Raw genomic sequence first — 26,176 nt, 5'->3', positions numbered from 1 at the left:
CACGTATGAACAATTGTATAGTATTTTGTTGTAAGCCTGTGATCTGATTGGATACTGTGGAGGGTCAGCCACATTTAGGATTGTGGTTCTCTTGTAGATGGACAGTAGCATGCAGCATTATGAGCTTGTGGTTGTACAGCACATAAAACCTCTCTGTATGGACCAGGGCTATCATCAATTAACTAAATAGGTGTTTATTCTTTGTTTTTTATTCAATGTTTCATTACTTCAACCTGGGTCGTCTGGTGGGGCCCAGGGCTCACCGGTCTGCTATTTCAGGGCCCCTAGTCTCAACCCACCTTCAAACCCCCCCCCCCCTCCTGCGTACGCACGCGTGTGCATGCGTGTACTTGATTTTTTGCCATGACCGGCCTGGAGAAGGAGGTCGGGGGCAGGAACAACAGACTGGGACAGGGAGCATGTCTGGGCCGCTGGGCCAGTGCGACCCTGACTTCAGCAGTCTATTTATGGCACGGGACAGTCCTTGCGGGGATTGGCCTGCAGTGAAAGAAGCAAGGCTTCCAATAGACGGGTGGGGTTTGGGCAGGATTGGGCAAAGTGGAGGCACTTCCAGTCTGACCTTATTTAGTAGCCCTTTATAGGGTTATCATTTAGAATAGTGCAAATGTCCATACTATTTCACAGCAGATGCTTTTTCAATCTAGGTAGATTAGATTCCTGTTATAGGTAAAGTCTGTCCATATAGTCTCTGTATCAAAACTGCATACTTATAGCAGAGCTTAGAAAATAAACATAATTTAAAAGGACTAGCATTATAAGAACAAGCAAACTACACTGTACCAGTTTTAATGGTTTTTAACATATTTTGTAAATTGTGGGGCTTTACAGAGACTACTGTTTGTTTGCTAAGTATGCTTTTGTGGCTTATTTTTTCAAGTAATAGACTAAACAATGTGGCTTGGTGTCAAGACATAGCTGCAAAAAGAATTGAAACTTTTAATCATTCCCCTAGTTACACTACATTATAATAGCATTACAGAAAAGTTAAATATTATTAAGAAAAGAAAAGTGTCTTAATATAATCTAATAATCAATAATATTTAGTGAAATCTTAGCATATGTTATAATCAATAATAGTTTCCTCTAGATAAATAATAGTAAATTATAATAAATATAATTCATGATATCATTTTTAGTATTAAATACATTTTAAATAAATTAAAATAATAATAATTAGTTCTGAGGCTACTTAAAAATGTGGTACTAAAAGCTTAAGACATAAAAAAAGAAATTTTAAAACAACAGTTTTATAATTTATCATTCAAATTATTTCTTCAGGTGAACTCTACTGTAGTCCAAAACCGAACCAATATTCATATAACATGCAAAATATATATTTTTGCTTCAAACTAACATTTTGCAGCTTTTTGTGTCTTTTTCAGGAGGTGTTGCATTTATATTGCAGAATAATTTGAATTGAGCCTCTTACAGAAATGATAAGCCCCTCGTTATCATCTCATGTGATGCTGCCCATAGCAACCAATCAGATCTTTGCTTTTGTTTTCTAACTTGTACGTGATTGTTGAAATCTAATTGCTGATTAAATGCTATGGACAACATCACCAGTGATGTTTTTCTCCAATGTTTACCACAGCATGATAAATAGGCGCCTTAGGATATGAAGATCCAAATTATGGAAAGATCCATTATCTGGAAATCCCCAGGTCCTGAGCATTTTGTATAACAGGTCCCACTCTTGTATAATGCTTAAGATCATGGACTAAATGCCAAGAAATGTTCTCATATTATCTCAAGACATGATTTGTTTTTATTCTGTGTTTAATCTGGACAAATATCCCCAACTCCCTGTTAATAAATGTTATACCTCATCTGTTACTATACAGTTTTATATCACATAGATCAAGTACAATGCAATTCAAAATAGACACCTCAGCCATGACCTAGTTTTACAACAGTCATCACTACCTGTTCTGATTTTTCTTGTTTTAACCATTATCTGGGTGTGTTTCCACGCCCCCAGTTTATCCACCACACCTATACACATGTTACCCATCACACAGGAAGAATTTAGCTGCACAGAGAGGCCATGAGTTGATATAGCAAAGAAAACAAGAAAAAAGGAGGGAACATGAATAAGGTCGATAATGTCAGACAATGTATTTTAGGCCTAAGACAGAAAGATAACTGCTTGATTAATCACACAGGAAAGGAATTTTTACATGCAAAACAGGTTTTTCTGCTAATGCAATAAACATTTTCCCATTAAAATGTAAGATGTAAGATCTCTACTTCTGCTAATGTATTGATGATTTCCAAAAGCCTCTAAGCTTAGAAAATGTGCTTCTCAACAGCAGCCAATACTGAGCATGTTTATTGTCAATGACATTCAAAAGGTGGCCAAAGAGGACCAAAGATAAGGGAGCTGCATTGGACAACACTAAAGGACGGTATCATAACTGTTATGGGGCTAAACCGCTAGGCAGTATGCTTAGTATATACTATAAAATATAGCACATAGCCATATTTTTTAGGTTTAGCTCCTTTAATGGAGCAAAACAGTCATTTGCTAATAAGGGATGCATAGTAACAGTACATTGCCTTGCACCAGGTTTTAACCCCGAGTACAAGATACAAGTGATCCAAACATCAGTTAGTATTGTAGTAAAACACCTTTAGTCAAACAGCTTTAGCACTCATTTTTCTTCTGCTCCAGCACTTATTCCTCACATATACTGCCATGCTCATATTAATTTTTTCACATCACTCTCATTTATATCAACCTCAACCAACAACATACATCACCACTTCCACCGCACCTTTTTTAAAAATATGGCATACTTTAATAACAATCCATCATTATCTAGCATTCACACCCTGCTTTCTGGCACACCCAATGATTTTAGCTATATTGTCTCCTCCCCACAGTTTCATCATTAAAATGATACTGTAATCACCTACGTTTCCTAAAATCCTTAGTAGAACGGGTGAAGGAAGACCTGTTTTGAGGTGGCAGAGGTATATTTACAAAGGCAGGTTAGCAAAAAACTATTTCCTTCAATTGAATCTGATCATGTTAATAATTGAAGTCCGGTATTGGTATAGTAGCTTATTTTATTGTTGAGAATAAATAATGCATAGCATTGTTTTCAGTTCTTATTCACCTGCAACTCCCATCTTTTGTTGCCCATCACCTGAAAAAGAGATTAATCTGTGGGGCACAATGTTGTTTCTTTATCTTAATACAACTGCTGCTATGTGGTGCTCCATAAAATGTGTGGCCTGGGGTCAGAGGAGGGGTTAAAGTTCCTGGGGGTTTATAAGCCACGTGGTTAAAAAAAACTCTCTCCCCTCACATCCTGTTTGGTATCTGAAGTGTTTATGTCCAGGACATGTTTATTAAAAGTGTTAATAAATAAACAAAATACTGTACTACAAAGACTACATTGTGGATTAAATAAAGCTGTGGCTAACCCTTACCGACATATCCTCCTAATTAAGTTTTGCTTAGTTTTGGGCAGAGGGTAGACAGAGTTAGTGGCCTATTTAGGAAGCCTTGATTTTTTTCTGGTCGTGTTTTTAAAGGGGAAAACTCACATTTTTAGTGAAGAAAACGTGATTTTTTAGAGATTTATTATACCTCAATAATCCAAAAATACTCCATCTAAAACCTGTGGAGGTCATGTAGAAGTCAATGGCAGATGTCCCTGAAGTTGTTTCTTGACATCGTGATCTGTTTTGTATAATCTGATAAAGCCTGGGTTTTCAGGGGACAACTCAAAAAACTCGTTTGGTCTGGGCGACAATTCGTTCAAGTCGAATTGTTGCACGATTTTGTTGAGACTTTTTCCCACACACTTATTTGTGCTGATTTCAAGATAAATGCGTTAAATTTGTGGATGGGAGTTAGGTCAATTTTGTTAATAAAAAAATAGATAAATACCCCCCTTAGTCTCTACAGTCATCACTGAACTTTGAGGTATGTAATGGTGAACATATATAAATACCATACACCCCTATTATCCTAGTTGTGTTATAAGGAATGCTGGATTCCAAAAAGTATATAGTTTTGGGTCACTCCCTTCCCGACTGAATCTCCACTATATAAAATATACCTAATCACGTGAGTTTTTTCACTGGCATAACACACTGTTACAGTGTAATAAGTGGTGCAGAGTTGGTTACAACACCAGTAGCTTATTGCAACCAATCAGCAGGTAGATTTTTTGATTGGCTGCTGTGGATTACTAGACCTGAGGTTAAAGTTGTCCTATAGATGCTGCTTAAGTCCCACCCAAGCATGTCACAAACAGAGCTTAAAGCTTGTGCAAAGGGTTTGTGTTAGACTTAAAATGCCTTTAGATAATGTAAATTTATATAATATAAATATATATTTTAAAAATGTAGCAATTTACAGTATGTGTAATTCTGTCTTGTTTACAAGCAATAGGGCAATACCACCCCACTATATATGTAAAACAGTTCCAAAAGTATATTGGATATTTTGCTACTTATCACAAGAGGTGTTTATGCAAGGCTAAATGCCAGTTATTTTTGTATGAACAGAAAAATGCTTCTGGATGAGGGGTCTTTGCATACTTTAAGTGTACTAAAAACTAATTTAAATATGAATTAAACCCAATATGCTGGTTTTGCCTCCAATAAAGATAATGATATTCTAGTTGGGATCAAGTACAAGGTACTGTTTTTATTAATACAGAGGACAAGAAAATCACTTTTAACAATTAAAATGGGACACGGCCTTCACATAATGTGGAACTTTCTGGATAACAGGTTTCCAGATGACAGATCCCTTACCTGTAGTGGGGGTGGTTCACTAACAAAGTGGCAAGAATTTCCCCCAGTGCAGTGACTTACAGTAACCAATCAGCAATTGGATGTGCATTGTTGCAAGCATTCTAGTGCTTAAATTGTAAAAATTGTAAAAAAAAAAAATTATTTATACCAAAAGGCCATAGAGTATTTAAGTTTTTCTGCCCTGTAAAGGTGAATTTCCATTGTAATTTCTAAACACTTGAACCCTAAATATCCTGAATAATGACGCTGTAGAAAGGATTGCTCAGCCTTTCAAATGAGTGCATTTTGCTTGGATGAATGGTGACTTATTGGAATACTAAAAAAAAATATCAGCAATATTCCCCTTAGAGACTTAACCCACCAGTCCTTAGCATGCCATTCTGTGTCTGTTTATTAACATTTTGTGTATTTTAAGAAATGTACTTGAACTGCCCCCATCCTCATTTGCTCCTCCCTCCCTCCTGACTTACTTAAATTCATCCTTAGAGATAGCACAACCTAAGACCCTGCATAAATCTATGTCACCACATTTTCCCATCAGCATTCTTATTATCTGTTGCCGAATCTTTGTATGAATGGTTTGTTACTGGGAAGGTACGTCACTTCAGTCACCTTTCATTTAGGGCTCATCTGTTAAGCTGAGGTTATTGTGTTTTTCAATACTGACAAGGGCAGTTGGGACCCAAATGGAATTCTTGCATATGGACTCTCAAAGGTTTTTGTCACCCCCACTAAGCATCCTCGCATGGTCTCTTAACTTACTGATACATTGAAATCACTACAATCATTATATTACAGTTAATTCAAAGGTTCACACACTTACCCAGAAGCAGGAGTTTTATCTCAGCACGGCTTCTCTCCTTCTGGAGTTTAAGAATTCTTTCAATCTCTCTGTTCACAGTCAGAGCAGTAATCTCCTCCTCAGAGATACAAGGAGGGAAGAAACAGCCGCAGCACCACCAAGGCATCTTGTAGTACCAGGTACAAGATGCCTACTCTCACCTTAAGGCTACCCTCATGTCCTGGCTTTGTGTTTCCCACGGCAAAGTGGAAAAAATCCAACACAACAGAAATAGGCGCTGTAGATACCGTTTTCTTTAATTTTCAAATGACTCTCCCATTCTTTGGACCCAGGTGATATGATGAGAGGGCACACACAGGTATCCAATGGTGTTATCCCTTATAAAATGCAGAAAATGATCATATTTAAAATTATTGTCTGCGTCTTCTGTTCACATCCTGGGCCATTTGATGCTCATCCCACACAGAAATAAAATGAAATAAGCTGAGCTCAGAGAAATGTTCAGGGGATGCTGCCAGATCCAAGTGGATTCGGGACAAGAGAAGAACTTTTTTGTGAGCTGACAGTTCTGTGCCGCACCTGTGTTGTTGGTGCCCCTTCTTTACAAGCCGGCAGAACAGGTTATGAGCAACACAGCACTGCCTCCTTCCCTGCTGGTAAATTCCAGACAAATAAAAGCAATGTTAAAAGAGGAAGAGGCTGTAAGAGAAGTAATCGTTTCAGTTTTCTCCAAGAAAACTCCAAGTGATAGACATGCACAGTGTTCAAATAATCATTAACCCTTGCTTCCTGTTCTAACTGTAAATTTGCTAGTGTTTTTAATCAAATAGTAAAATAATTCTACAGGCAAATGGTGACATTATTTTCTAGTATTCTCTATTAGAAAATCCAAGATAGAAAAAAACTGCAATCTCAAAGGGGTGGTTCATCTTTAAGTAAAATTTTCATATGTTAAAGAATTGCTAATTCTAAGCAACTTTTCAATTGGCCTTCATTTTTTTATTTTTTATAGTTTTTGAATTTATTTGCCTTCTTCTTCTGATTCTTTGCAGCTGAATAAAAAATGAAAATCAATTGCAAATTGTCTCAGAATAGCATACTAAAGGTTTATTTAAAGGTGAGCAACCTCTTTAAGTACTAAAGTTTGCCTTTGTTACCTGTATACATGCACAAACTAAACAACCAGAGCTGTGTCTTTTACTTTCACATTGCTTTGTATCATAGTTAGAACCTCCATTATTTCCTGTTAAATGATCAGCGTATGACACAAAATGGGGTCTCAAGGGAGAGGTTGTTTCAGGCAATACTTATGGATTTGTGTATGCCAGTTTAATAAGGTTAATTCTTATCAAATTGTAAATTATCTGTTGGTCAAGTATTTGTTCTCAACATACTGTATAGTGGAGCAGAAGCTATATATAGTAATAGAAGAAGAAGCCAAGAGCAGTAGTTCCCAAACCCTCCTTGGTAGTCTCAACGTAAAGGGCAGATAGGGTTGGACAAGAGGAGAATGACTGCTACTAGATATACCTGAAAGCCTATCTGAAAGGTCACATAGGGTGGAATATAGGATTAACATTTAGTTACTGCCATATCAGTAGAAAGCTTCCTGTACTTCGCACAGCTGTTATCATGGCAATGGCGAATCAGGGAGCTGGAATTGCAGGTTATTAGGGCCTTTTTATTTGTTTTTGCAGCTATTATAGACTGCAGCTCGGCCCAGTTTAGTACAGCCTGCAGCCCCCCCACTGGTCCTCGGACCGGTGGTTGGGGACCCCTGCTTTAAAGGCTTAACCTTCTAGTGGGACTGGAACTGAAAAAGCTCAATAAACCACAGTGCTAAGATTTTAGGAGTCTGTAGTTGTAGGATCCTCCACCAAGAGTAGATTTTGCATTGCACTGTATACATCACAGTGTTAGTTAGCGTTTTTAAACTTTACCTTTAATAAAGGACTGTTGAGTGGCAGAATTGCAACTAGTGATCTCTAGTGATTTGTATCTATCCTGGAAGCTATGACCTCCCAATGCCCACGGTAATTCCTTTTGACTCAGAGTTAGAGTGAACCTCAGATCTCTGCCAATAGGTGGGGTCTGTATCTTGGTTGTAAACAGCTAGATGTCTGACAAGCTGAAGTAGTTGTCCTGGAAAAAACCCAAGTGTAATTAAATATTCTTGTTATTGTGTTGCTGGTTAAAACTGTATTGCAAGGTATATTTTGTTGCTAAACCCTATTCCATTTTTCCAGTTGTACATTATACAGTTTGTTACCTAAAATTCAATAGGGCCCAATGATGGACAAGAAGCCAGTGTTCACAGTGCAAATATCATGCTCAATCTGGCATTTTTGGTCCATTGGGGCGAGATTCATGAGCAGGGGGAGGCATATAGGCATCTCCCTGCTCATGAATACAGCACTGCTGCAAACACATTGGCGGCATGAATACAGTGTTGCATGCATTGATCAGTGCTGTATTCAAGAGGGGCTGCATTAAAGAGGGGCACCTATCCGGCTTGAGGTACAGTGTGCACCCAAGGGGGTACACTTTCCTAATATATATAGATGCTACACCTACAAAAGTTACTGTATAATACTGTATACTGTATAAAAGAATTCCTTAACACGCATTAATTATCAGCTCTTATGCAGAACAATATTTTTAATCATTCTCTGCCTGCCTGCATACCTTGTACTGTACCCTAGGCTGGCATCTCAAAAAAATCTCCTTTTTTAACAGAAAATAATGTGTTCTTGTAAAGACTGGCAATTGTTGCCACTAAGGGGATGGAGTTGTATGTGAAATTCACATATAAAATTGTAATCTGATAACACCACCCATTATTATCTATTTACAGTTAGCTCTTTATTGCATTCGCTCTGTTATTGCATTTGAACTCAAGCACTGCTTCTATCTGATCCATAGGATGAAGATACCCTTCTATTTTCTTTGTGCTGACAACATCTTTAATTCACACAGAAGCTTATTTGTTCTTTAAAGTGCAACGTGCACTAGATCATTGACAAGTGCCTGGATAATAAAGCTATCCCAAAGTCCAAAATACTTCTACCTAGTTACAAAAACTAAATATTGTTCAGTACAGAAAAAAGGTCACATTGGGGTATATTTACTAAAGTATGAATCTTTCCTCCATCTAAACGCTTCTAACGTTTGTCAGTAAATCAGATGTATTTTTATAATGACATCACTTGAATTTGTATTTGTGCAATTGTGAGTGTAATATGAAGAAATTTTGCTGGTGTAAATACTTTTCATAACTATGCCAGACGGTGAATACATGCCACAAAGCAATCTTGCCTTGCAAGCCTGGGCCTGGCAAATTTACTTTTGGCTTGAAAATTGCTGTATTGTTAAGTTTCACAGCAGCATAATTGTGACTGGCAAACAGATGCCAATGTTCATCAATGTGTTATGTTAATATTTCAAAATCTGCCATTCTCATGTTTTAGAAATTGCGAGGAGAAGTTATTTTCAATTGTTACATTTCACACTTTAGTGTATATACCCCAATGTATCTGCTCAATACAAGAAAATTGGTTCCTTTCCATGAATGCATACATCACCCATGATGTTGATCCTGCAGTATAAATATTCCTAGAAATATTCCTATACAAAATGAAAGATCAAGATCGGAGTAAGCCAAATACACACACAGCTTGGGCTGGGGGGGGGGGGTCAGACACTTGAGCCACCTCTACTCTCTATGTGGTGGGGTTAGTAGAATGAAAACAGCAAGTGGGGAAGTCCGGGCATAGTGATCCCTCTGACCTCTCTCACTATCAATGTGCAGGGGTGTTACGCCATTATGCTCTTAGGTTATAGAAGTAGGTCTATGATCCATAGAAGTCCTGAGGTCAAAGTCAACAGTTTGCCACAATCTGGTAAAAGATAAGTAAGTTTGTTTACCTTAATCGTTCCCATTTGAAGGTTATACTCTGTGACTGGCAACAATTTAAATACAAAGATGCTTTTCAAAGTTCAGGTTGGTGCCCTGCTTGTACAACTGAAAGCGTACCCATTCCTACTTAGTGGTTATTAGGCAGAACTTATCACTTCACCCTTTCCTGGTGGCCTACCATGCCCCTATTTCCTAATTTATTTGGTATTCACGAATAAATGTAATTCCCCCAGGTAGCTACCCACTAAAACTCCTTATGGAGCTATGGTTGCCCAGTGTGGACCCTATCAGTACTCAATCTGGTTATTCCTTGATCAGTGAGGCTCTTTCCCATACCCCAGTGGTTTGGTAGCCTCCTGCTACTAAATCACTGAACTAGAAATGTCCAGATAAAAATGCAACAGTAGAAGGTATGTAGTGCCGTCTTCTCATAGTCTGATCATTTAGAAAATAGTACAAAAGCATAGCCCATCTACTCTAACAAACATACCACAGTTCATTTATCTCACTGCATGCACAACTGCTGCCCGTATGTGATGATAGTTAGTATTTACCAGTCACTTGCATTGAGTTTATGCCCCATAAATTTTAATCACCAATTATCTTTCACTGTTTTTCCTCTTGGTAGCTCTGACATATTTCACTTTATAAGAGTGCCATCTAGTGGGATCTTTTTTAAGTGCCATAAAGCCCGTGTTACGAAAAGACATGCAGTACCTCCCAATAACCCACCTTAAACAGAAACACAAGCGAGAAAGTGCTCATGTGTATCTGTGATATAATTTGTGCAGTCAAATATAAAAATGACCCTCTACAATGGGGAGTGATGGAAGAAAGGCATCCATGGAGTTGTAGGGATTTCAGCACAGTTGTCCCAAATTTTCCAATTTAAAGGATGAGGGATGCAAAAATTGTGGGCATGGGTAAATCCTTCTATGGATTTTATACAGTAAGGTTTGACCCACAACTTGAACCAAGTTGCACTGGGATTTTGGTATTGGGTTTCTTTTATAGACACAATATGAGATTGGACAGCAGACCAGGTGGCCTAGTGTGGGTCTGACTCTTGGCAGATGCACAGTTAAAAGGCAGATATTCTAGTTAAATTAACACACTTTGGGGCAAATTTACTAAAGGGCGAATTGGGCTTTTCTAGCCAAAAATTGCCAACGTGACAATTCGCAGGGGCATCGCCAATTTATAGTTTATACCTGCCAGATTGATAAGATGAAGCTATATCCACAACAATCAACAAGTCAGTGACATCATATCATGTATGCCAAAAAAGTAATAAAAAAAGACAAAACACTGGAGTTTTTTCACATTTTAATGTGGGATTATGTTTAAAAGTTGTAAATGTTAAATATATATTTTTAAAATGTTTTAACCATTTGAAGCTCATGCCACATTTGTTTTAGGATGGGCTCATGTCTAGTACAATAGAGGAAATATTTTGTCATTATTTTGCTTCCTTGGACATTTTTAATAATATGTGGCCACTTCCAGCAATTTCACCAACACTCACTAATAAAGACAGATATATGCCCTATATTTAACCGCTTTATTTAAATTGACAAAAGCATAAGTTTGTTAACAAAGTTTCACTAGGAAGAAAGTAATTCTAGCGAAAAGTTGCTTAAAAATGTTTGTGCTGATGCATTTTCTCTGTCAAAACTTTGCCAGCATTCATCTGCCAATTAGTGTTAAATTTGGGTATTCACTGTGATTTAACGTCTGACAAAGTTGTGCAAAGTGTGGCGGAGCCTTCCGAGGTGAAAATTCACCCTTCGCCCCATATGAGAGATGGGATTCAGTGCCATCTATAAACTCTTCCAAAGCCAAAGTAAAAAATATTTAGTTCTAAAGCTGCATTTTTAAAAATTTCTGGGGTTTTGCATAGTTTACTGCTAGTCACAAACATGTAAAGAAAGTTGGGTGCCAGGGCCAGATCGCTATAACATGGGACCTTTAGTGCAGAGTATCTGTGACTTTAACTGAGTCAATCAAATTTCTAGGAATAATGTCCTCCAAGGTCATAAGGTTCCCAGGAAGGATACTGTGGTCACTCTTTGCTTAGCCTGTCAGAATATTATCATGTGACATTAGTTTATTTTTTTACAACATGTAGATTACAAACAGCATTTTTTGCAAACTAAAATAATATATTTCTGGTGAATAAGTTAAACATGGTTTTATTATCCGGTGCAGCCAGCCATCTTTGCCATTATGTATGCAAATTGTGTTGTCACTAAACGTATGCTCAGCATTAAGTACATGATGAAGGGCACCAGGCAACTAAGTAGCTCTTTTGAGACTGCCCTGTCCTTTATAAAAGAAATGGGGTTATAAAAGGTACAACATTTGCTACATGTCTAGCTACCATCAGCCACCTATAAGCATTTATTGATCACATGTTTAGCAAAGCATCTATTCTCAATCTTCTCTATAAATTGGTCATGTAATAAAAGTGTACAGTTTGCTACATGTCTAACAACTTATATCAACTAATCACATTATTCACCTCTTTAAAACTAAACAGCTTAATGGTTGCTAAGGGTTACTGCACCTGAACAAACTTAATGCCTGCTATTATATAGATACTTTCCATATGACACCTGACTTAGAAAGTCAGGTAAATAGAGAACATTTCACAAGAAAGTTTTATTTTGTATAGTTTCTAGAACAAAAATAGAATGTTTCCTCAAGCTAACAGTTTTCCCTACAAACAATTCCACATTTTACTTAGCAAATTTGGTAAAACCTCTTTACAACTCCATATGGGTCTCTTACAATCACAAGCACAGTTGCAAGCCTGCAAATTTACCTGCAGCCAGCTGGGTGTCCAACCCCATTCATTTAGGTACTTGTGTTAAACTGTGTTCCTTGCACTTCAAGGCTGCTGCCTTCCTCCTGCCTCCTGTGTCCCAACTGAGTGATCCACTTATTGACGCAGGGAAATTCTGATAGCTCTGCTACCTCCTAATCAGGCAGTAGGCAATTGTTTTCAGATTGTTCCTCAGAAATAAAGATTTTATTCCGTTACTTTCCATTTTTTATTTCTTACCATTTTTACCCACTCAGCAGGGCCAAAAAAAAGAAATGTATCAACTAAAGGTATCAATTTATAACAGTTTACATGCAGTTTACAGGATCTGCACTCCCCCCAGAGCCGATTTAGAAGGTAAAAAATGTAATTTACCCTTTAATATTAGAAAAATGGTCATACATAGAAAATAGAAAGCAATTGGGAAAAGTATTTACTATCTGTTGGAAGGTGAACAACCTTTTTAAAAACCAGTATCATGGGGTTGTTCTCTCTGGTGTTTCCTAGTGCAATTGGGGCAGCAATTCCCCCCCCCCCCCATTGCTATAGAGTTCAGAAAAAGTTTTCTTAGCACTGATGGCTTCTGCATTTAGAAAATGTATTTGTAAAACACTGTATTGTAAACTGATTCAATTTTGCAGACTTTAGTAATGTAGAACTGGAGGCCCAGCACCCATTTTTAGGTTCTGTGGAGTAATGTCCCCAAGGCTTCATTGTTTTGTTGAACCTTCTGTAGCAATGAACGACTATCAAAATTGCTTTCCTATACGGGGTATTATTAAGAATAGCTTGCTGAATTCTATTGCTGGTCTCTCTAGCCTGGGTAAAATGCACAAAGCTTGGTGCATTATGAGTGCCTTGTTTAGAGTAATGTCTTGGTTAAGAGTCACTGTGCATTGTATTGTTGGTCTCTATAAGGTATGTGTTAAGACAAATTGTGTAGCTGTGGCTTGGAATGGGTATAGCTTTAAGAGTATGTGGCCTTAAAGAGGTTGTTCACCTTCCAAATACATTTTCAGTTTAGTTGTTTTCGGATTGTTCACCAGAAATAAAGACTTTGCTTTCCATTTTTTTTATCATTTTTCCAAAAAAGTTTAAAATTGAATGTCAGTGTCTCTGGTGTCTCAGTCTGGCAGATCAGTGATCCAGGAGCAGATTCTGAACTGTTACAATTGGATATAATCAGTGGCTACATGAGTTGATTTCTCAGCAATATCTTTGGAATATTAGCAACAATTGTATCAATTCTAACAGCTACCTTAAAGGGGTTGTTCACCTTCCAAATACTTTTTCCAGTTGAGTTGTTTTCAGATTGTTCACCATAAACAAAGAATTTTTTCAATTGTTTCCATCTTTTATTTTTTACCATTTTCCAAAAAAAGAAAGTTTAAAGTTTAATGTTCCTGTCTGTGGTGTTTCAGTCTGGCAGCTCAGTGATCCAAGAGCATTCCAAAACTGTTACAATTGGATATATTTAATGGCTACATGAGTTGATACATTCCTCAGCAGTATCTTTGGAATATTAGCAACAATTATATCAATTCTAATAGCTGCCTTTAATGAAATTCAGGGATTCTGCATTTTAACTAAATGAAATTTAGAACAGTTAAAGAGCTCTCGGAGGCAACCACCCCCCCCCCCTCCGAGAGCTGCTTTAGAAAGTGAAAAATGAAACTTCAATATTAGAAAAACAGTCACAAATAGAAAGTAATTGTAAAAAGTCTTTATTTCTGGTGAACTATCTGAAACCAGCTGAACTGAAAAAAAGTGTTTAAAGGTTAACAATCCCTTTAAAGGACAAGGAAAGTGTAAAATAGAATATGGCTAGAAATGCTGTATATGGGAAATTCTCTATAAACAAGGGAATTATGGTTTTGTAATAAGACAGGTCTTCCCAAAATTGTTGCCACATTGTAAAAATTATGGAATGATGAAGAATGTCATTTCTTTTTAATTCTTAGAACCAGGGACCCTAGTCCAAAGCTTGAATAACTTCCTCAGACCATTGTTCCTTTGCCACCAAACATTACAGGTGGTGGCGCCATCTTTACTACTTTTGCTAATGCTTGGTTCTTGCACATGGAGATATTAGGCTTGTGTTTGGCTGCTCGCCAGTGCATGCAGTATTTCATGTAAAGATCCAGTTTGGAAATTGGCAGTTGATGTTTCAACTGAAAACCTGACGTTTTAGAAGGAATAACTGGATACCATTGGCCGTATAGTGGAACATTTTAGTAAAATAGTTGTTAATTATCAGTACTGTATCCCAAGCATTATAACTCTTCAACAGATGTGGTGTCTTCCGGATAGCTAAAATGTGAGACAATTTTGTTTGAAATGTTTGGTTGGTGAACCGATACATTGCTTTTCAAAAAATCCTCACATGTAACTTCAGGGTCATTTACTGGTGATGTCGGATGCATTTGCCGCCGGTATTGAAATGGAAGATCTGCATCATTTTCAGAAAAGACCGGTTTATCTGATTGCTCTGTGTTTGTAATCCAGTCACTGATTTCTGAAAATTCCTGTTCTTTATTTGACTCTATTGTCAGAGGCTCAGCAGACGCAGGATCATACTCTTCATTCAAAAACAATGTATTGATTGTAATCTGATAAAAAAAAAATTAAATTTTGGTAACTTACTCCTGATATTAGCGCATAAATAAATTGTCTAGGATCCTTAATATATATATATATATATATATATATATATATATATATATATATATATATATATATATATATATATATATAAATAATGTGTGTGTGTATATATATATATATATATATATATCTTCGTCAGGAGCAAAAACAAACAAAGATCCTGACGAAGATCCCTGTAGGGGATCGAAACGTTGAGGCTTTATAATAAAACATTTTTTTGTTTTTTCACTTAAACCCTGTGAGTGCTGCAATCCTTTTTCACTGCTTATTTCCCATGCTGGCACCCAGGTATTAATTTTGTCTACGGTGTGCACCATTCCTTTGGTTATATACATATATATATATGTATATATATATATATATGTGTATATATATATATATATGTGTGTATATATATGTGTGTGTATATATATATATATATATATATATATATATATATATATATATATATATATATATATATATATTGATAGCTCCATAGAAAGCCAGCACTCTCGAATAAAAAGTTCATATGCCTGGGTGCAGTATCAAAATTGTTATCCACAGAACCCCAAAGGATCCGCACTCTCAGGTCTTATGCGTAAAAAAAGTTTTTTATTGCAAAGCTTACAGCCTAACGTTTCGGCCTCCTCCGAGGCCTTTATTTGATAAAGGCCTCGGAGGAGGCCGAAACGTTAGGCTGTAAGCTTTGCAATAAAAAACTTTTTTTACGCATAAGACCTGAGAGTGCGGATCCTTTGGGGTTCTGTATATATATAGATATATATATATAGGACTGCAAAGACGACAAGGACAAGCACCTTCTTCTTGAGAAAGAAGAAAAGATTATTTAAGTAAATTAAGTATGTATTAAACAGAACATATTTAGAGGATGTATTGAGTTCTTGTACAGGTATAACACAGCATCTTTACACCTTTTGAACCAAAGTTCTTTCTGAAATGAAAACTGTTTTACTCAGCAAGGAAAATAATTATTTTGAAAATCAAACATACATTCTAACATTCCTTAATAGTTATATCCTGAGCATTTGCAAAAAAAGTTTTTTTTATGATTACTTTCCGCATACCCTGCAAAATACTGCATATATATTAAAAATCACCCTCCTGTAATCCAGGAAGAACACAGAACGAATAAGCACAACTATGGCACTAACTAGCGATCCTTTGGTGCTTGTAATTAACTACTTTGGATATCAGGCAAGTAGTTTAGGAACCTCTGCTTAAGAATTTGCAGGTAAAGTTTATGTTCCATAAACCTCATAAAACATTACCCCAATTCTTTTATATCTTTTTGGGGATTTGTAACTTATCCTTTCAAATATTCAATGGAATTCTAAAGCTTCCACAATTTACGGCATAGGTGTTTACATATAGTGGATATTGCACTAAAATTTTGAAAGATGCTATGTTCCTGTTGGAATTTTTTATGTTATTATATTAAACACATTTGCTGTCCTATTTGGCTGGCAGTTTATGAACTTTGCTTGCCAGGGTATCATAGTACATATGAAGACACATATTGCATTATTAAACAGGTGAATATATTTAGATCCCAATGAAAATAAAAGCCCTTTAGATTGTAAGCAGAAAAAATACCTTTCCTTCTCCTTTAAGCTTTTTAGCACATTTTGGTTGCTTGAAATAGGAAAAATATTGTAATTTGCTGTTGAATATATACATTTAGGATCTATATACAAGTACTGAATCAGCTATCCAATCACTTCATTATTTTCTACATGAATGTCTTTGTATAAGTAACTCATCAATATGTGTCCATGCATATGCCACTATGTCTAAAATAATTTGAATATACTTACAAAGTTTATAACATTGGACTCAAACTTAAGCGCACTGCTATCTTTAGGGTTTGGAGGACTGGGAAAAAGGGTTGTTTTGCATCTGAAAATAAGAAAATATTCACTTCAGAACCAAACAAGAATCTAGTGCTTTTTCAACTTGTTCGACCGGCTCACCCTAAAACATTCTGAAATGTGCTGTGATCCACAATAGTTGTGGCTAACTTCTATCATGATTTTTTATGGTACAGTTTTTATTAGTAAATGACACTGTGTACATTGCATGTGATTCATTCTACCATTTAAAATGTTGTTCTTGAACTAATAAATGTACTTTTTTAGTTGTAATATTGGTGTGTATGCAGCCATCTTGGGCCATTTTACCTGGTCATGTGCTTTCAGAAAGAGCCAGCACTTCACTATGGAAATTCTTTTAGATTAATGTTTTCCTACTCAATGTAACTGAAGAAGTTGTAGTGGGACTTGGATTTTTACTATTGCTATGGCCAGTGCTATTCTCATATCTACCAGGGAGCTGTTATCTTGTTACATTCCCTTTGTTCTACTGTTGATAGGCTGTTGGGGGGGGGGGGGAAGGGAGGGTGGTGATATCTAAAAGAGTGTCTGAAGGTTATCAGAGCACAAGTCACATTATTGGGGGCACCTGGGAAACTAACAACATGTCTAGTTCCATGTCAGATTTCAAAATGAAATGTTAGAAAACTGCTGGCTCTTTTGAAAAATGGATTTCAATGCAGAATTTTGCTGATACATTTTGTAAAAAGCATGTTTTCTCATGCTAGAATTCCTTTAAGTTATCCACTTTAGCTTATGTGCTTTCATTTGCTACTTTATTTTGATGTGAGCTGGATAATGTTACCAGGTCTCAGTTCTGTTATGTTTAAGAACCCATATCCAGCCTGCAGGGGTATGCTGACCAAACTCCAGTCAACAGAGAACATGCTAAAGTATAATACAGGTATGGGACCTGTTATCCAGAATGCTCAGGACCTGGGTTTTTCCAGATAATGGATATTTCTGTAATTTTAATCTACATACCTTAACTCTACTAGAAATTCATGTAAACATTTAAGAAACCCAATAGGCTGGTTTTGTTTGCAATAAGGATTAAAGGAGAATTCAACCCTAAAAATGAATGTGGCTAAAAATGCCATATTTTATATAATGACCTTACTGCACCAGCCTAAAGTTTCAGCTTCTCAATAGCAGCAATGATACAGGATTTCAAATTTGTCACAGGAGGTCACCATCATGCTCTGAGCAGCTGTTGAGAAGCTAAGCTTAGGGGTCGTCGCAAATTATCAAGCAGAAAATAAGGTTGGTCTGTAATATAAGCTGTTGCTACAGGACAGATTATTACATTATGATACTAGTTGCACTGGTTTTTGTGCTGCAATGTAGTAATCATCTGTATTAATTACTAATCCGCCTTATTTTGTGACAGTTATATTTCATGAGAACTGTTAGTTCCTAAGCTCAGTAAGTGACAGCAGCACAGAGCATGTACAGTGAATCAGTAGAAAAGAAGAGGGGAGCTACTGGGGCATCTTTGGAGGCACAGATCTTCCTTGCTAAAAGGCTGTGGTTGCCTTGGGCTGGCACAGAAGCTTAAAACATAATGTACTAAATTTCCAGCCTACTTCTTTAAGTAGGCTTTAGTTCTCCTGTAATTATAACTTAGTTTGGATAAAGTACAAGGTACTATTATTACAGAGAAAAAGGAAATATTTTTTTAAAAAATTGGATTATTTCAATATAATGGAGTCTATGGGAGACGGCCATTCTGTAATTTGGAGCTTTCTGGATAATGGGTTTCCTGATAACAGATCCCATACCAGTACAAATAAAACACAACATATATTGGTAAAACATGTATTGGTGTTCGGCATGAAATAACTAGTGTTGTAGCCCTAATATAGTATAGTAAAGGATCTATACCCAAAATGCTTGGGACCTGGGGTTTTACTGATAAGGGGCCTTCTGTATTTTTATATCTCCATGCCTTAAGTCTGCTAAAAAATAATAGACATATTAAATAAAGCTAATAAGTCATCATCAATTTAAAAAAAATTTGTTAAAATGTAATCTATGGGAGATAGCCTTTGCGTTATTCTGAGCTTTCTTGATAAGGGATCCCAACGCTGTAACTGAAATCTGAAACATGGGAGAGACTTTTTTCTGGAGAAGAGGAACTTTCTTACCATGCATAACTTTTTATGGGTGGCATTAAAAAAGATCTTCAGGGAAGATCATAACAGAAAGCTACAAAGAAGTATTTTAGTTCTATTGACCAAATGTAAAAATGTACGAATCAATATTGTGTGCATGGTTTATTTGTGGAGTCAAGTGGCACTATTTATGTATGGAGCCTTCACAGTAGTTCAGTTCTAGTCATATTTCAACAAATATTGGGGCCAGGGTTTCTACATATACACTGTATGTAATATCTCTGACAATAAGCGTCTCTTACCTTACAATGACAAAGTAAAAGAGACCAACAAAACCCAGAAAGGCAAATATTCCTCCAATTAATTTAGGAATCCAGACGTCATTCTCATGGAAAACTACAATCATATGAGCACTGGTTATTAAAAATTCTAGTGGAAAATATGTGTGTATGTAAAACACATTTGTAATACTTGATGTTAAAAATGTAAAATGTAGACTTGTGATTTGTTTTCTGTTATGACAGTGGATGTCTGTAACTTTAGAACGTCAAAAACTTTTAAAAAATGTCAATAAAAATTGTTGAAACATAAAAAAACTATAATGGAAATTTAAAAACCTGCTTCTTAAAGGGGTGGTTCACCTTTAAATTAATTTTTGGTATGTTACAGAATTACCAATTCCAAGCAACCTTTTAATTGGCCTTCATTACTTATTTGCCTTTTTCTTCTAACTCTTTCCAGCTTTCAAATGGGGGTCACTGACCCCATCTAAAAACAAATGCTCTGTAAGGCTACAAATGTATTGTTATTGCTACTTTTTTATACTGTTTCAGATTCAAATCAGTGTATGGTTGCTAGGGTAATTTGAACTATAGCAACCAAACTGCTGAAATTGCAATTGGTTGCTGAATATAAAACGAAATAATTAAAAAAGCACAAATAATAACAAATGAAAACCAATTGCAGATTGTCTCAGATTTAGGGTTGAACTGGGCCAGCGGTACACTGGGGAAAAAACCCGGTGGGCCCCTGGCTCTTGTGGGCCTCGCCAACGCAGATCCGCACTCAGATCAGTGGCTTCTTCCTGCGGCAACCTCCCTTTGTCGGGTGGTCACGGCAAAAACATTGCGCTGCTGTGCGGGTGCGTGGGGGGCCCTGGGCCCCTCTGTCCGACCCTGCTCCAAATATCTACATCATACTAAAAGTTAATTTAAAGGTGAACAACCCCATGATTTGATCTTTAACTATATACATTAAATACAGAGGTGTATTATTAAAGGTCAGAAAAATTATTTGACCGATGCCAAGCCCTAACCCAACTCACTCCCGACTTATATACCCATGCCCACCTATTCGAACCAGTCTACCGTTTTAATCAAAAAGAAAAAAATCCTTAAACTTTAAAACAGACATATCCTTGAATCTATATTTTACCAGTATAAAACCCAGTAATCTTGTAGTTTCTCTCTTGCAGAAAAAAGGCATCAAACCTTTCGTTTTCTAACAAAATGCACATTTTCTTAGAAAATTAATTTTTTTTTTATATTTGGTGATGTTGTACCCCTATGTACCTTTATTTTGAAGCAACTGCAGTTCTGTCTTTCAAAGTAGAAACTACATCCTGGATAATAGTTGCAAACGTTTAAGCCTCCATATTATATTTGCATATTTGTTTATAAGTCACAAAAACCTATCAATGAATGCAGTGAACTGATAGCACAAATTAATAAATATACATTTTTGTATTATTAATGTAAATGCCAATTGCATTCTTGCAATTCCACAAATTGTACTTTTTCGTTACCTTCCCTTAAATCGATAGCAGTCCACCTGCTTCCAGTGTACTCTCCAAAAATGGTGATCCCTTTGATTTCAAATGTATAATTGGATCCCAAAACGAGATTCTCTACAGGATACTGAGTCACTGAAGCATTTATATAATACACTGTTGGAGGCACAATATATTTGTGTGTTAACAGATTTACTGGTTTATTGTCTTATGCCAAACACAAGCCACATTGGTTTTTACAAGCCAAACATGAAGATTAATCACATACCACAAAGGAAAAAACAATGGAAATTTCAGATTAATGCCTAACCTTTTACAAGTTTTTTTTCATGGTTTGTGATGTTTAGAACCCAATTTTGTATAAGTCCTTGACACTGACGCAGATCAAGTTTGTCCCATTTCAGCAGAACTGAGTCCTCAGTAATATACATCACTGTGAAGTTTCCTGGCCCTACACTTAATGAAGCTGAAAATAAAATTTATATAATAATAATAATAATAAAAGCACATTTTGGGGAAGGGTTATAGGTGTCAAATATATGATTTAAAGAAACAACAATACAGTTCCATACATGAGAACTATAAATAAGCACAAATGATAACGACAGTTTGCATGCTTACTAGCAGTTAAGACAAAAGATATCCAATTTACAGCTCGCCATCCTTTGCTGAACTTTTAGGGTTAGTTCACACGAGGAGATTCGGGGAGATTTTGTCACCTGGCAACTAATCACCTTGACTTCTGGGCGACAATCTCCCCGAACTGCCTCCTCGTGTCTTCCTATCCGCTAATATGAAAAGTCACCTGCACTAAAGCACACGCGTCGCGCAGAGATTGCCGCCCAGAAGTCGAGGCAATTAGTCGCCAGGCGACAAAATCTCCCCGAATCTCCTTGTGTGAACTAACCCTTACTCCCAGCCAGCCAATCATTAGAGTGGTAGTTCAGAAGCAGATGGCAAGACAGATTGGTAATCATAATAGTATGTGAGCTTTAGGTAAGTGGAATAGTATGTATAAAAAGACTGTGAGAAGGCTTGCTGACTTAGAAAAGAGCAATGGGATAATGGCACACTTTCAACTATATGAGGCCATGCAGTTTTGGCAGGTACTTAGTAACTGTAAAAGGAACTTTTAGACAACTGCATTTAAATGGTAATGGAGAGATCCTGACAACAAGTTCCTGAGGCAACCGGATGCTCCTGATTGCAAACTTACGTCTGAAGTAGTAAGTCGTTCCAAAAGTAAACTGTCCTTTGGTAAATTTATGAACCACAATCCTGTAACACTGCATTGGCTGAAATCTCCCTGTGGAAATAAATAATAAATTATGATTAAAATAATGCCATCTCTCTAGCCTCACTAGTTTTCTGTGGTTGCACCCAACACACTGATGTTGGGAGTCACTGACATCTGCTCTAACTGTCTGATTCCAGCATAAGAGGGCAATCATTTATAATGCACTATTGACAAACAGAATAGATGAGTTATTTGTAGTTAGGGTTGCCATTTTTAAAATCTGTAAAATTTGGACCGGGGCATGGCTGGTGACACTGGGGCTTATCACGGCGAAACAAGTCGAAAATATTCCCCCATTCCTATTTGTGATATAATGGAAGAGTGGGTGCCATTTTGTGGGTGGGTTAGTAACATTAGGGGTGGAGATATGATTCACGTTACAGTCTGGTCTTTTCCTAATTTGGAAATCCTAACAGGTAATTTTCTCCAGGACAGGTGGAAATCTATTTGCCTATTTGCAGTATATGTTACCAATCTGTGCAGTTACATGCTATCTTTGGGCTACACTACAACTCAACATACCTAGAAATATTCTTTTCTTTGCTTTTTCATAGACTCCTGTTGATCTGTTGGATAAGAGACTTGTCATTCTAGTAGGCTGCCACTCAATACAGTAATTGCCTTTTCTTTTGTCCTGTACCCTCCAGTGCACAGTCAGGAATTTATTATCCAAAGTGACATTCTGAAATGGTATTTCTAAAGAGAGCAATATTATTAGTGAAAACATAAAAACGCCATATATAAAAAAGTTGCACTTAGCATTGGTGCATTTATTGTGACTTTTAATTTAAAATAATGTTTATTTTTCCAGGAATCATGCACGAATATATACCCATGTCCACCTTGTCAGTAGCCTGTGCAAGTAAAAAGTACGTGACACATACTGTATTTGGTATTCAGTGGATTCTGGGGAAGAGGGATGAACAATAATTATATAGGTCACATGGCTCATTTAGGTGCAGTTGCCCACAGCAACTAGGGATGCACCGAATCCAGGATTCGGTTCGGGATGCGGTCAGGATTTGGCCTTTTTCAGCAGGATTCGGCCAAATCCTTCTGCCCGGCCGAACCTAATCCAAATCCTAATTTGCATAATAAGGGACGGGGAGGGAAATCTCATGACTTTTTGTCACAAAACAAGGAAGTAAAAAATGTTTTTCCTTCACACCCCTAATTTGAATATGCAAATTAGGATTCGGTTCGGTATTCGGCCGAATCTTTCACAAAGGATTCAGGGGTTTGCCAAATCCTAAATAGTGGATTTGGTGCATCCCTAACAGCAACCAATTAGTAGTTAGCAGTCATCAGTCAATTACCAGGTAGAAGTGAAAAAAGCAAAGCTTCTGATTGGTTGCTATGGGCAATTGCACTGGTGCAAGCAGATGTTGTTGTAGATGTTAATCACTGGGTAGTGCTTAAGATTGATGCAACAAACAACCACCAAGCTGCAGTCATTATGTGTGCTTTGTATTACAGCATCCAACTGAACAGAGAAAATAAGTATCAGTCCCAAAGTGTTTATGTAATACAGGACATATAAAATATTGATAAATAATAATAATATCAGTTCCCAAACTATACCGTGCTATAATTCAGCAAGAATAACATATACCTCTAACATCTTCTTCAATGACAGATGACCAAAGAGGTGTTTTTTCAGCTGAATTGAAAGCTTCAACTGTGAGGTTATAGAAGGCTCCAGATATATCCATTGTGAACCCACTGGTTGTTGTATTGATCTCAAATGCGGGGACTGGGCATGAAAGGACAGCTAGCCTGATTGTGTATGTTAAATTTCCTTGCTCCTTTAGGGCATCCTGTGGGTGAGCATTCAGAAATCATATACCATACTAAGAAACTCAAATGTGTTCATTTTTCACAGTTTGGATATTTGAAAGGAAAAGACAAAGTAGGAAGTAGTTGTATGGGAACACTTGCATTTAATGCCATAAAAAGCAACACAGTTTTATGTATATATAAACTTTGAGTAGAGATATAATGATAGAGATGAGGTAGAACACATAAGTAATGCTCAAAAGGGAACCTATCCCAGAAAAAATATTCCAAATCCTATTTTATCAGATTAGTCAAGGAAAATAAACTTTAATTACATGATATTAATAATTTGAATCTTATTTTCTTCAGTCTGGGAATTTCTAATTATATCAAGCAGGCAGGAGCCATTTTGTGGACACTGTTATTAAGACAAGCCTTGTATCATCTCAGAATCTTGTTTGTACACCAGAATGGGGGACCTGATGTTCATCCCCATGCCCTGGCTACACAATTAAACAGTACAGAGAGAGGGGGAATGTGGGGAATCTACTAAGTGCTGAATGGAAAGTGAAAGAAATTGCCTGCCCCGCCTCTATGCATAAGATGCTGAGATTTTTAAACAAGTTTACAACAGCCATGAATGCTTTAATAAAAAAATAATTTTGAAGTTTAATTTGAAAAGGACTTTTATTATACAGCTTTTTATGTCTGGGTGACAGGTCCCCTTTAAAAGGTTTTTTTCTTCTTCTTTCTACCTTAACAAATCCACCAAGTTAATACATAGCCACCAGGTTTAAATCACAGCTGGGAATAAGTGCAGATCAGATCCCAAAGATAGACCATTTTTGCCCTTGTAGGGAATCAACAGTTTAGTGCTGGGATTCTGATCAGAATACTCAAAGCCAAGGGAGAGGTTTCATTCTACAGCACACAATATAAAACACTAGCAATGCTGCAGCATCTCCTTATATAGAACCTTTTTTGGATCATTATCCTTGTTTCATGGTGAATACAGTACTACTGTTTGAGTATAACTAGATGTGTTGTATGGCCTTTTGGTATAATTGTATTTATATATATTAAAACATGCACCACCATGCATCTTAACATATAGTGCTACCTCTAATATTGATATAAATGCAACCTGATGTGAGATCGGATAGTAATCTTAGAACTACTGAAGCAACATGAGCCGTTTTAAACTTAACATTCCACATTACAGAATAAAAGAAGGAAGATTAATTAAATACATCATGCACAGTTGTTTATTTAAGAAATAGAAATGTGTACCATTCTCAAGGCTAATGGCATATAATTACATTTGCATACCACTACCTAGAATTGAGGAGCAGAATAAAACCTGACTTCTGTCAAAATTACTCCTAAATGACTGGAATGATATATGTAAAGAGATTTTAACTCAATTCTGTGTAATAGTTAATAGTTAAGGTATGGAAGGTATACCTACCTTCCATTGTAGAGTTAGATTTCGTCTTCCATCTTGGAGTTTTCCCACTGTGTATTTAATTTCCAGTTTAGTAAGATCTAAATAAAAAAAATAGCTGCTTAAGACATTCAAAACAATTTGAAAAAATTACCCTATACCAGTTGAATCTGTTAATATTAATGTTAATATTTTGATGAAGTCAAGTTTATTCGCCTGCTCCACATGCTCATATAAAAATCTGGAAATATGGATTTTTGTCGGTGCTTGATCAACACGTATAAACAAAATTATAACATCATTACACAGCTAAGTCTAATCAGACCCAGTTGGTCAGCCTACGGCTATTCATGCTGTTACAGTTTCAATCTACAGAGTGGCACTCATAAAGCAAGTTTTAGGATGAGACTACCATGGTTGTTTATAAGCACAGGTACAAAGTGCAATTTTTTACCCATATTGCTTTGCTTTTTCTATGATTCAGGCATAATTTTGGCTAAGCTCCAAGCTGGACCCTGATGCATCAAACTGGATGCAACTGCATTTGTGTTTTGCAAACCCTTTGATGCAACCCTGGAGCTACCACCAAGTAGTTATCGTTCCCCAGTGTCTGCAGCCACAGTGGTGCACCATTCCTCAGGCAGGATGGATGCTTTGTCAAAGAAGTGAAACTGCAGGAACTTGTTTGGAAGCAAAAACCTTAAGGAATTAAATTAATATTCACTCTACACTGTAAACATTTCATTTGTAAATGTCCCCTTAGAAGTTTTGGCCATCACATCCACTGGTAGCAGTATTAATCTCAGTACTTTAGTGACATATGTTGTATGACATAAATTATTGTGACAAATCTAAAGGAAATATAAATCCTAATAACAAAGA

At 36.6% G+C, this 26,176-nt stretch overlaps 2 protein-coding genes across 3 annotated transcripts in view; both read right to left on the bottom strand.

Moving 5' to 3' along the window:
• The window catches only part of gna15.L (guanine nucleotide binding protein (G protein), alpha 15 (Gq class) L homeolog), a 28,543-nt gene extending 22,292 nt beyond the window's left edge, over nt 1–6,251 (bottom strand). The window contains exon 1 of one of the 2 annotated variants that reach the window (XM_018259074.2): nt 5,621–6,251. In XM_018259074.2, coding sequence (XP_018114563.1) covers nt 5,621–5,765 — 145 coding nt within the window. In that variant the 5' untranslated portion in view covers nt 5,766–6,251. 2 annotated transcript variants of the gene reach the window in all.
• Nucleotides 6,252–18,637: 12,386 nt separating this feature from the next.
• The window catches only part of LOC108720006 (interleukin-12 receptor subunit beta-1), a 39,336-nt gene continuing 31,797 nt past the window's right edge, over nt 18,638–26,176 (bottom strand). Inside the window, exons 8-14 of the mRNA XM_041584403.1 lie at nt 25,319–25,395; nt 23,687–23,891; nt 22,597–22,770; nt 21,994–22,083; nt 21,088–21,243; nt 20,793–20,933; nt 18,638–19,384 (exon numbers count right to left, since the gene is read on the bottom strand). Of these exons, the coding sequence (XP_041440337.1) occupies nt 19,287–19,384; nt 20,793–20,933; nt 21,088–21,243; nt 21,994–22,083; nt 22,597–22,770; nt 23,687–23,891; nt 25,319–25,395 (941 nt within the window). The 3' untranslated portion in view covers nt 18,638–19,286. The remainder of the gene's footprint in view (nt 19,385–20,792; nt 20,934–21,087; nt 21,244–21,993; nt 22,084–22,596; nt 22,771–23,686; nt 23,892–25,318; nt 25,396–26,176) is intronic.

The sequence above is a fragment of the Xenopus laevis genome, chromosome 1L (genome assembly GCF_017654675.1).
Source record: "Xenopus laevis strain J_2021 chromosome 1L, Xenopus_laevis_v10.1, whole genome shotgun sequence".
NCBI lineage: Eukaryota > Metazoa > Chordata > Amphibia > Anura > Pipidae > Xenopus > Xenopus laevis.
Note: the sequence above shows the minus strand (reverse complement) of the source record. Positions and strands in the feature narration are given on the sequence as shown.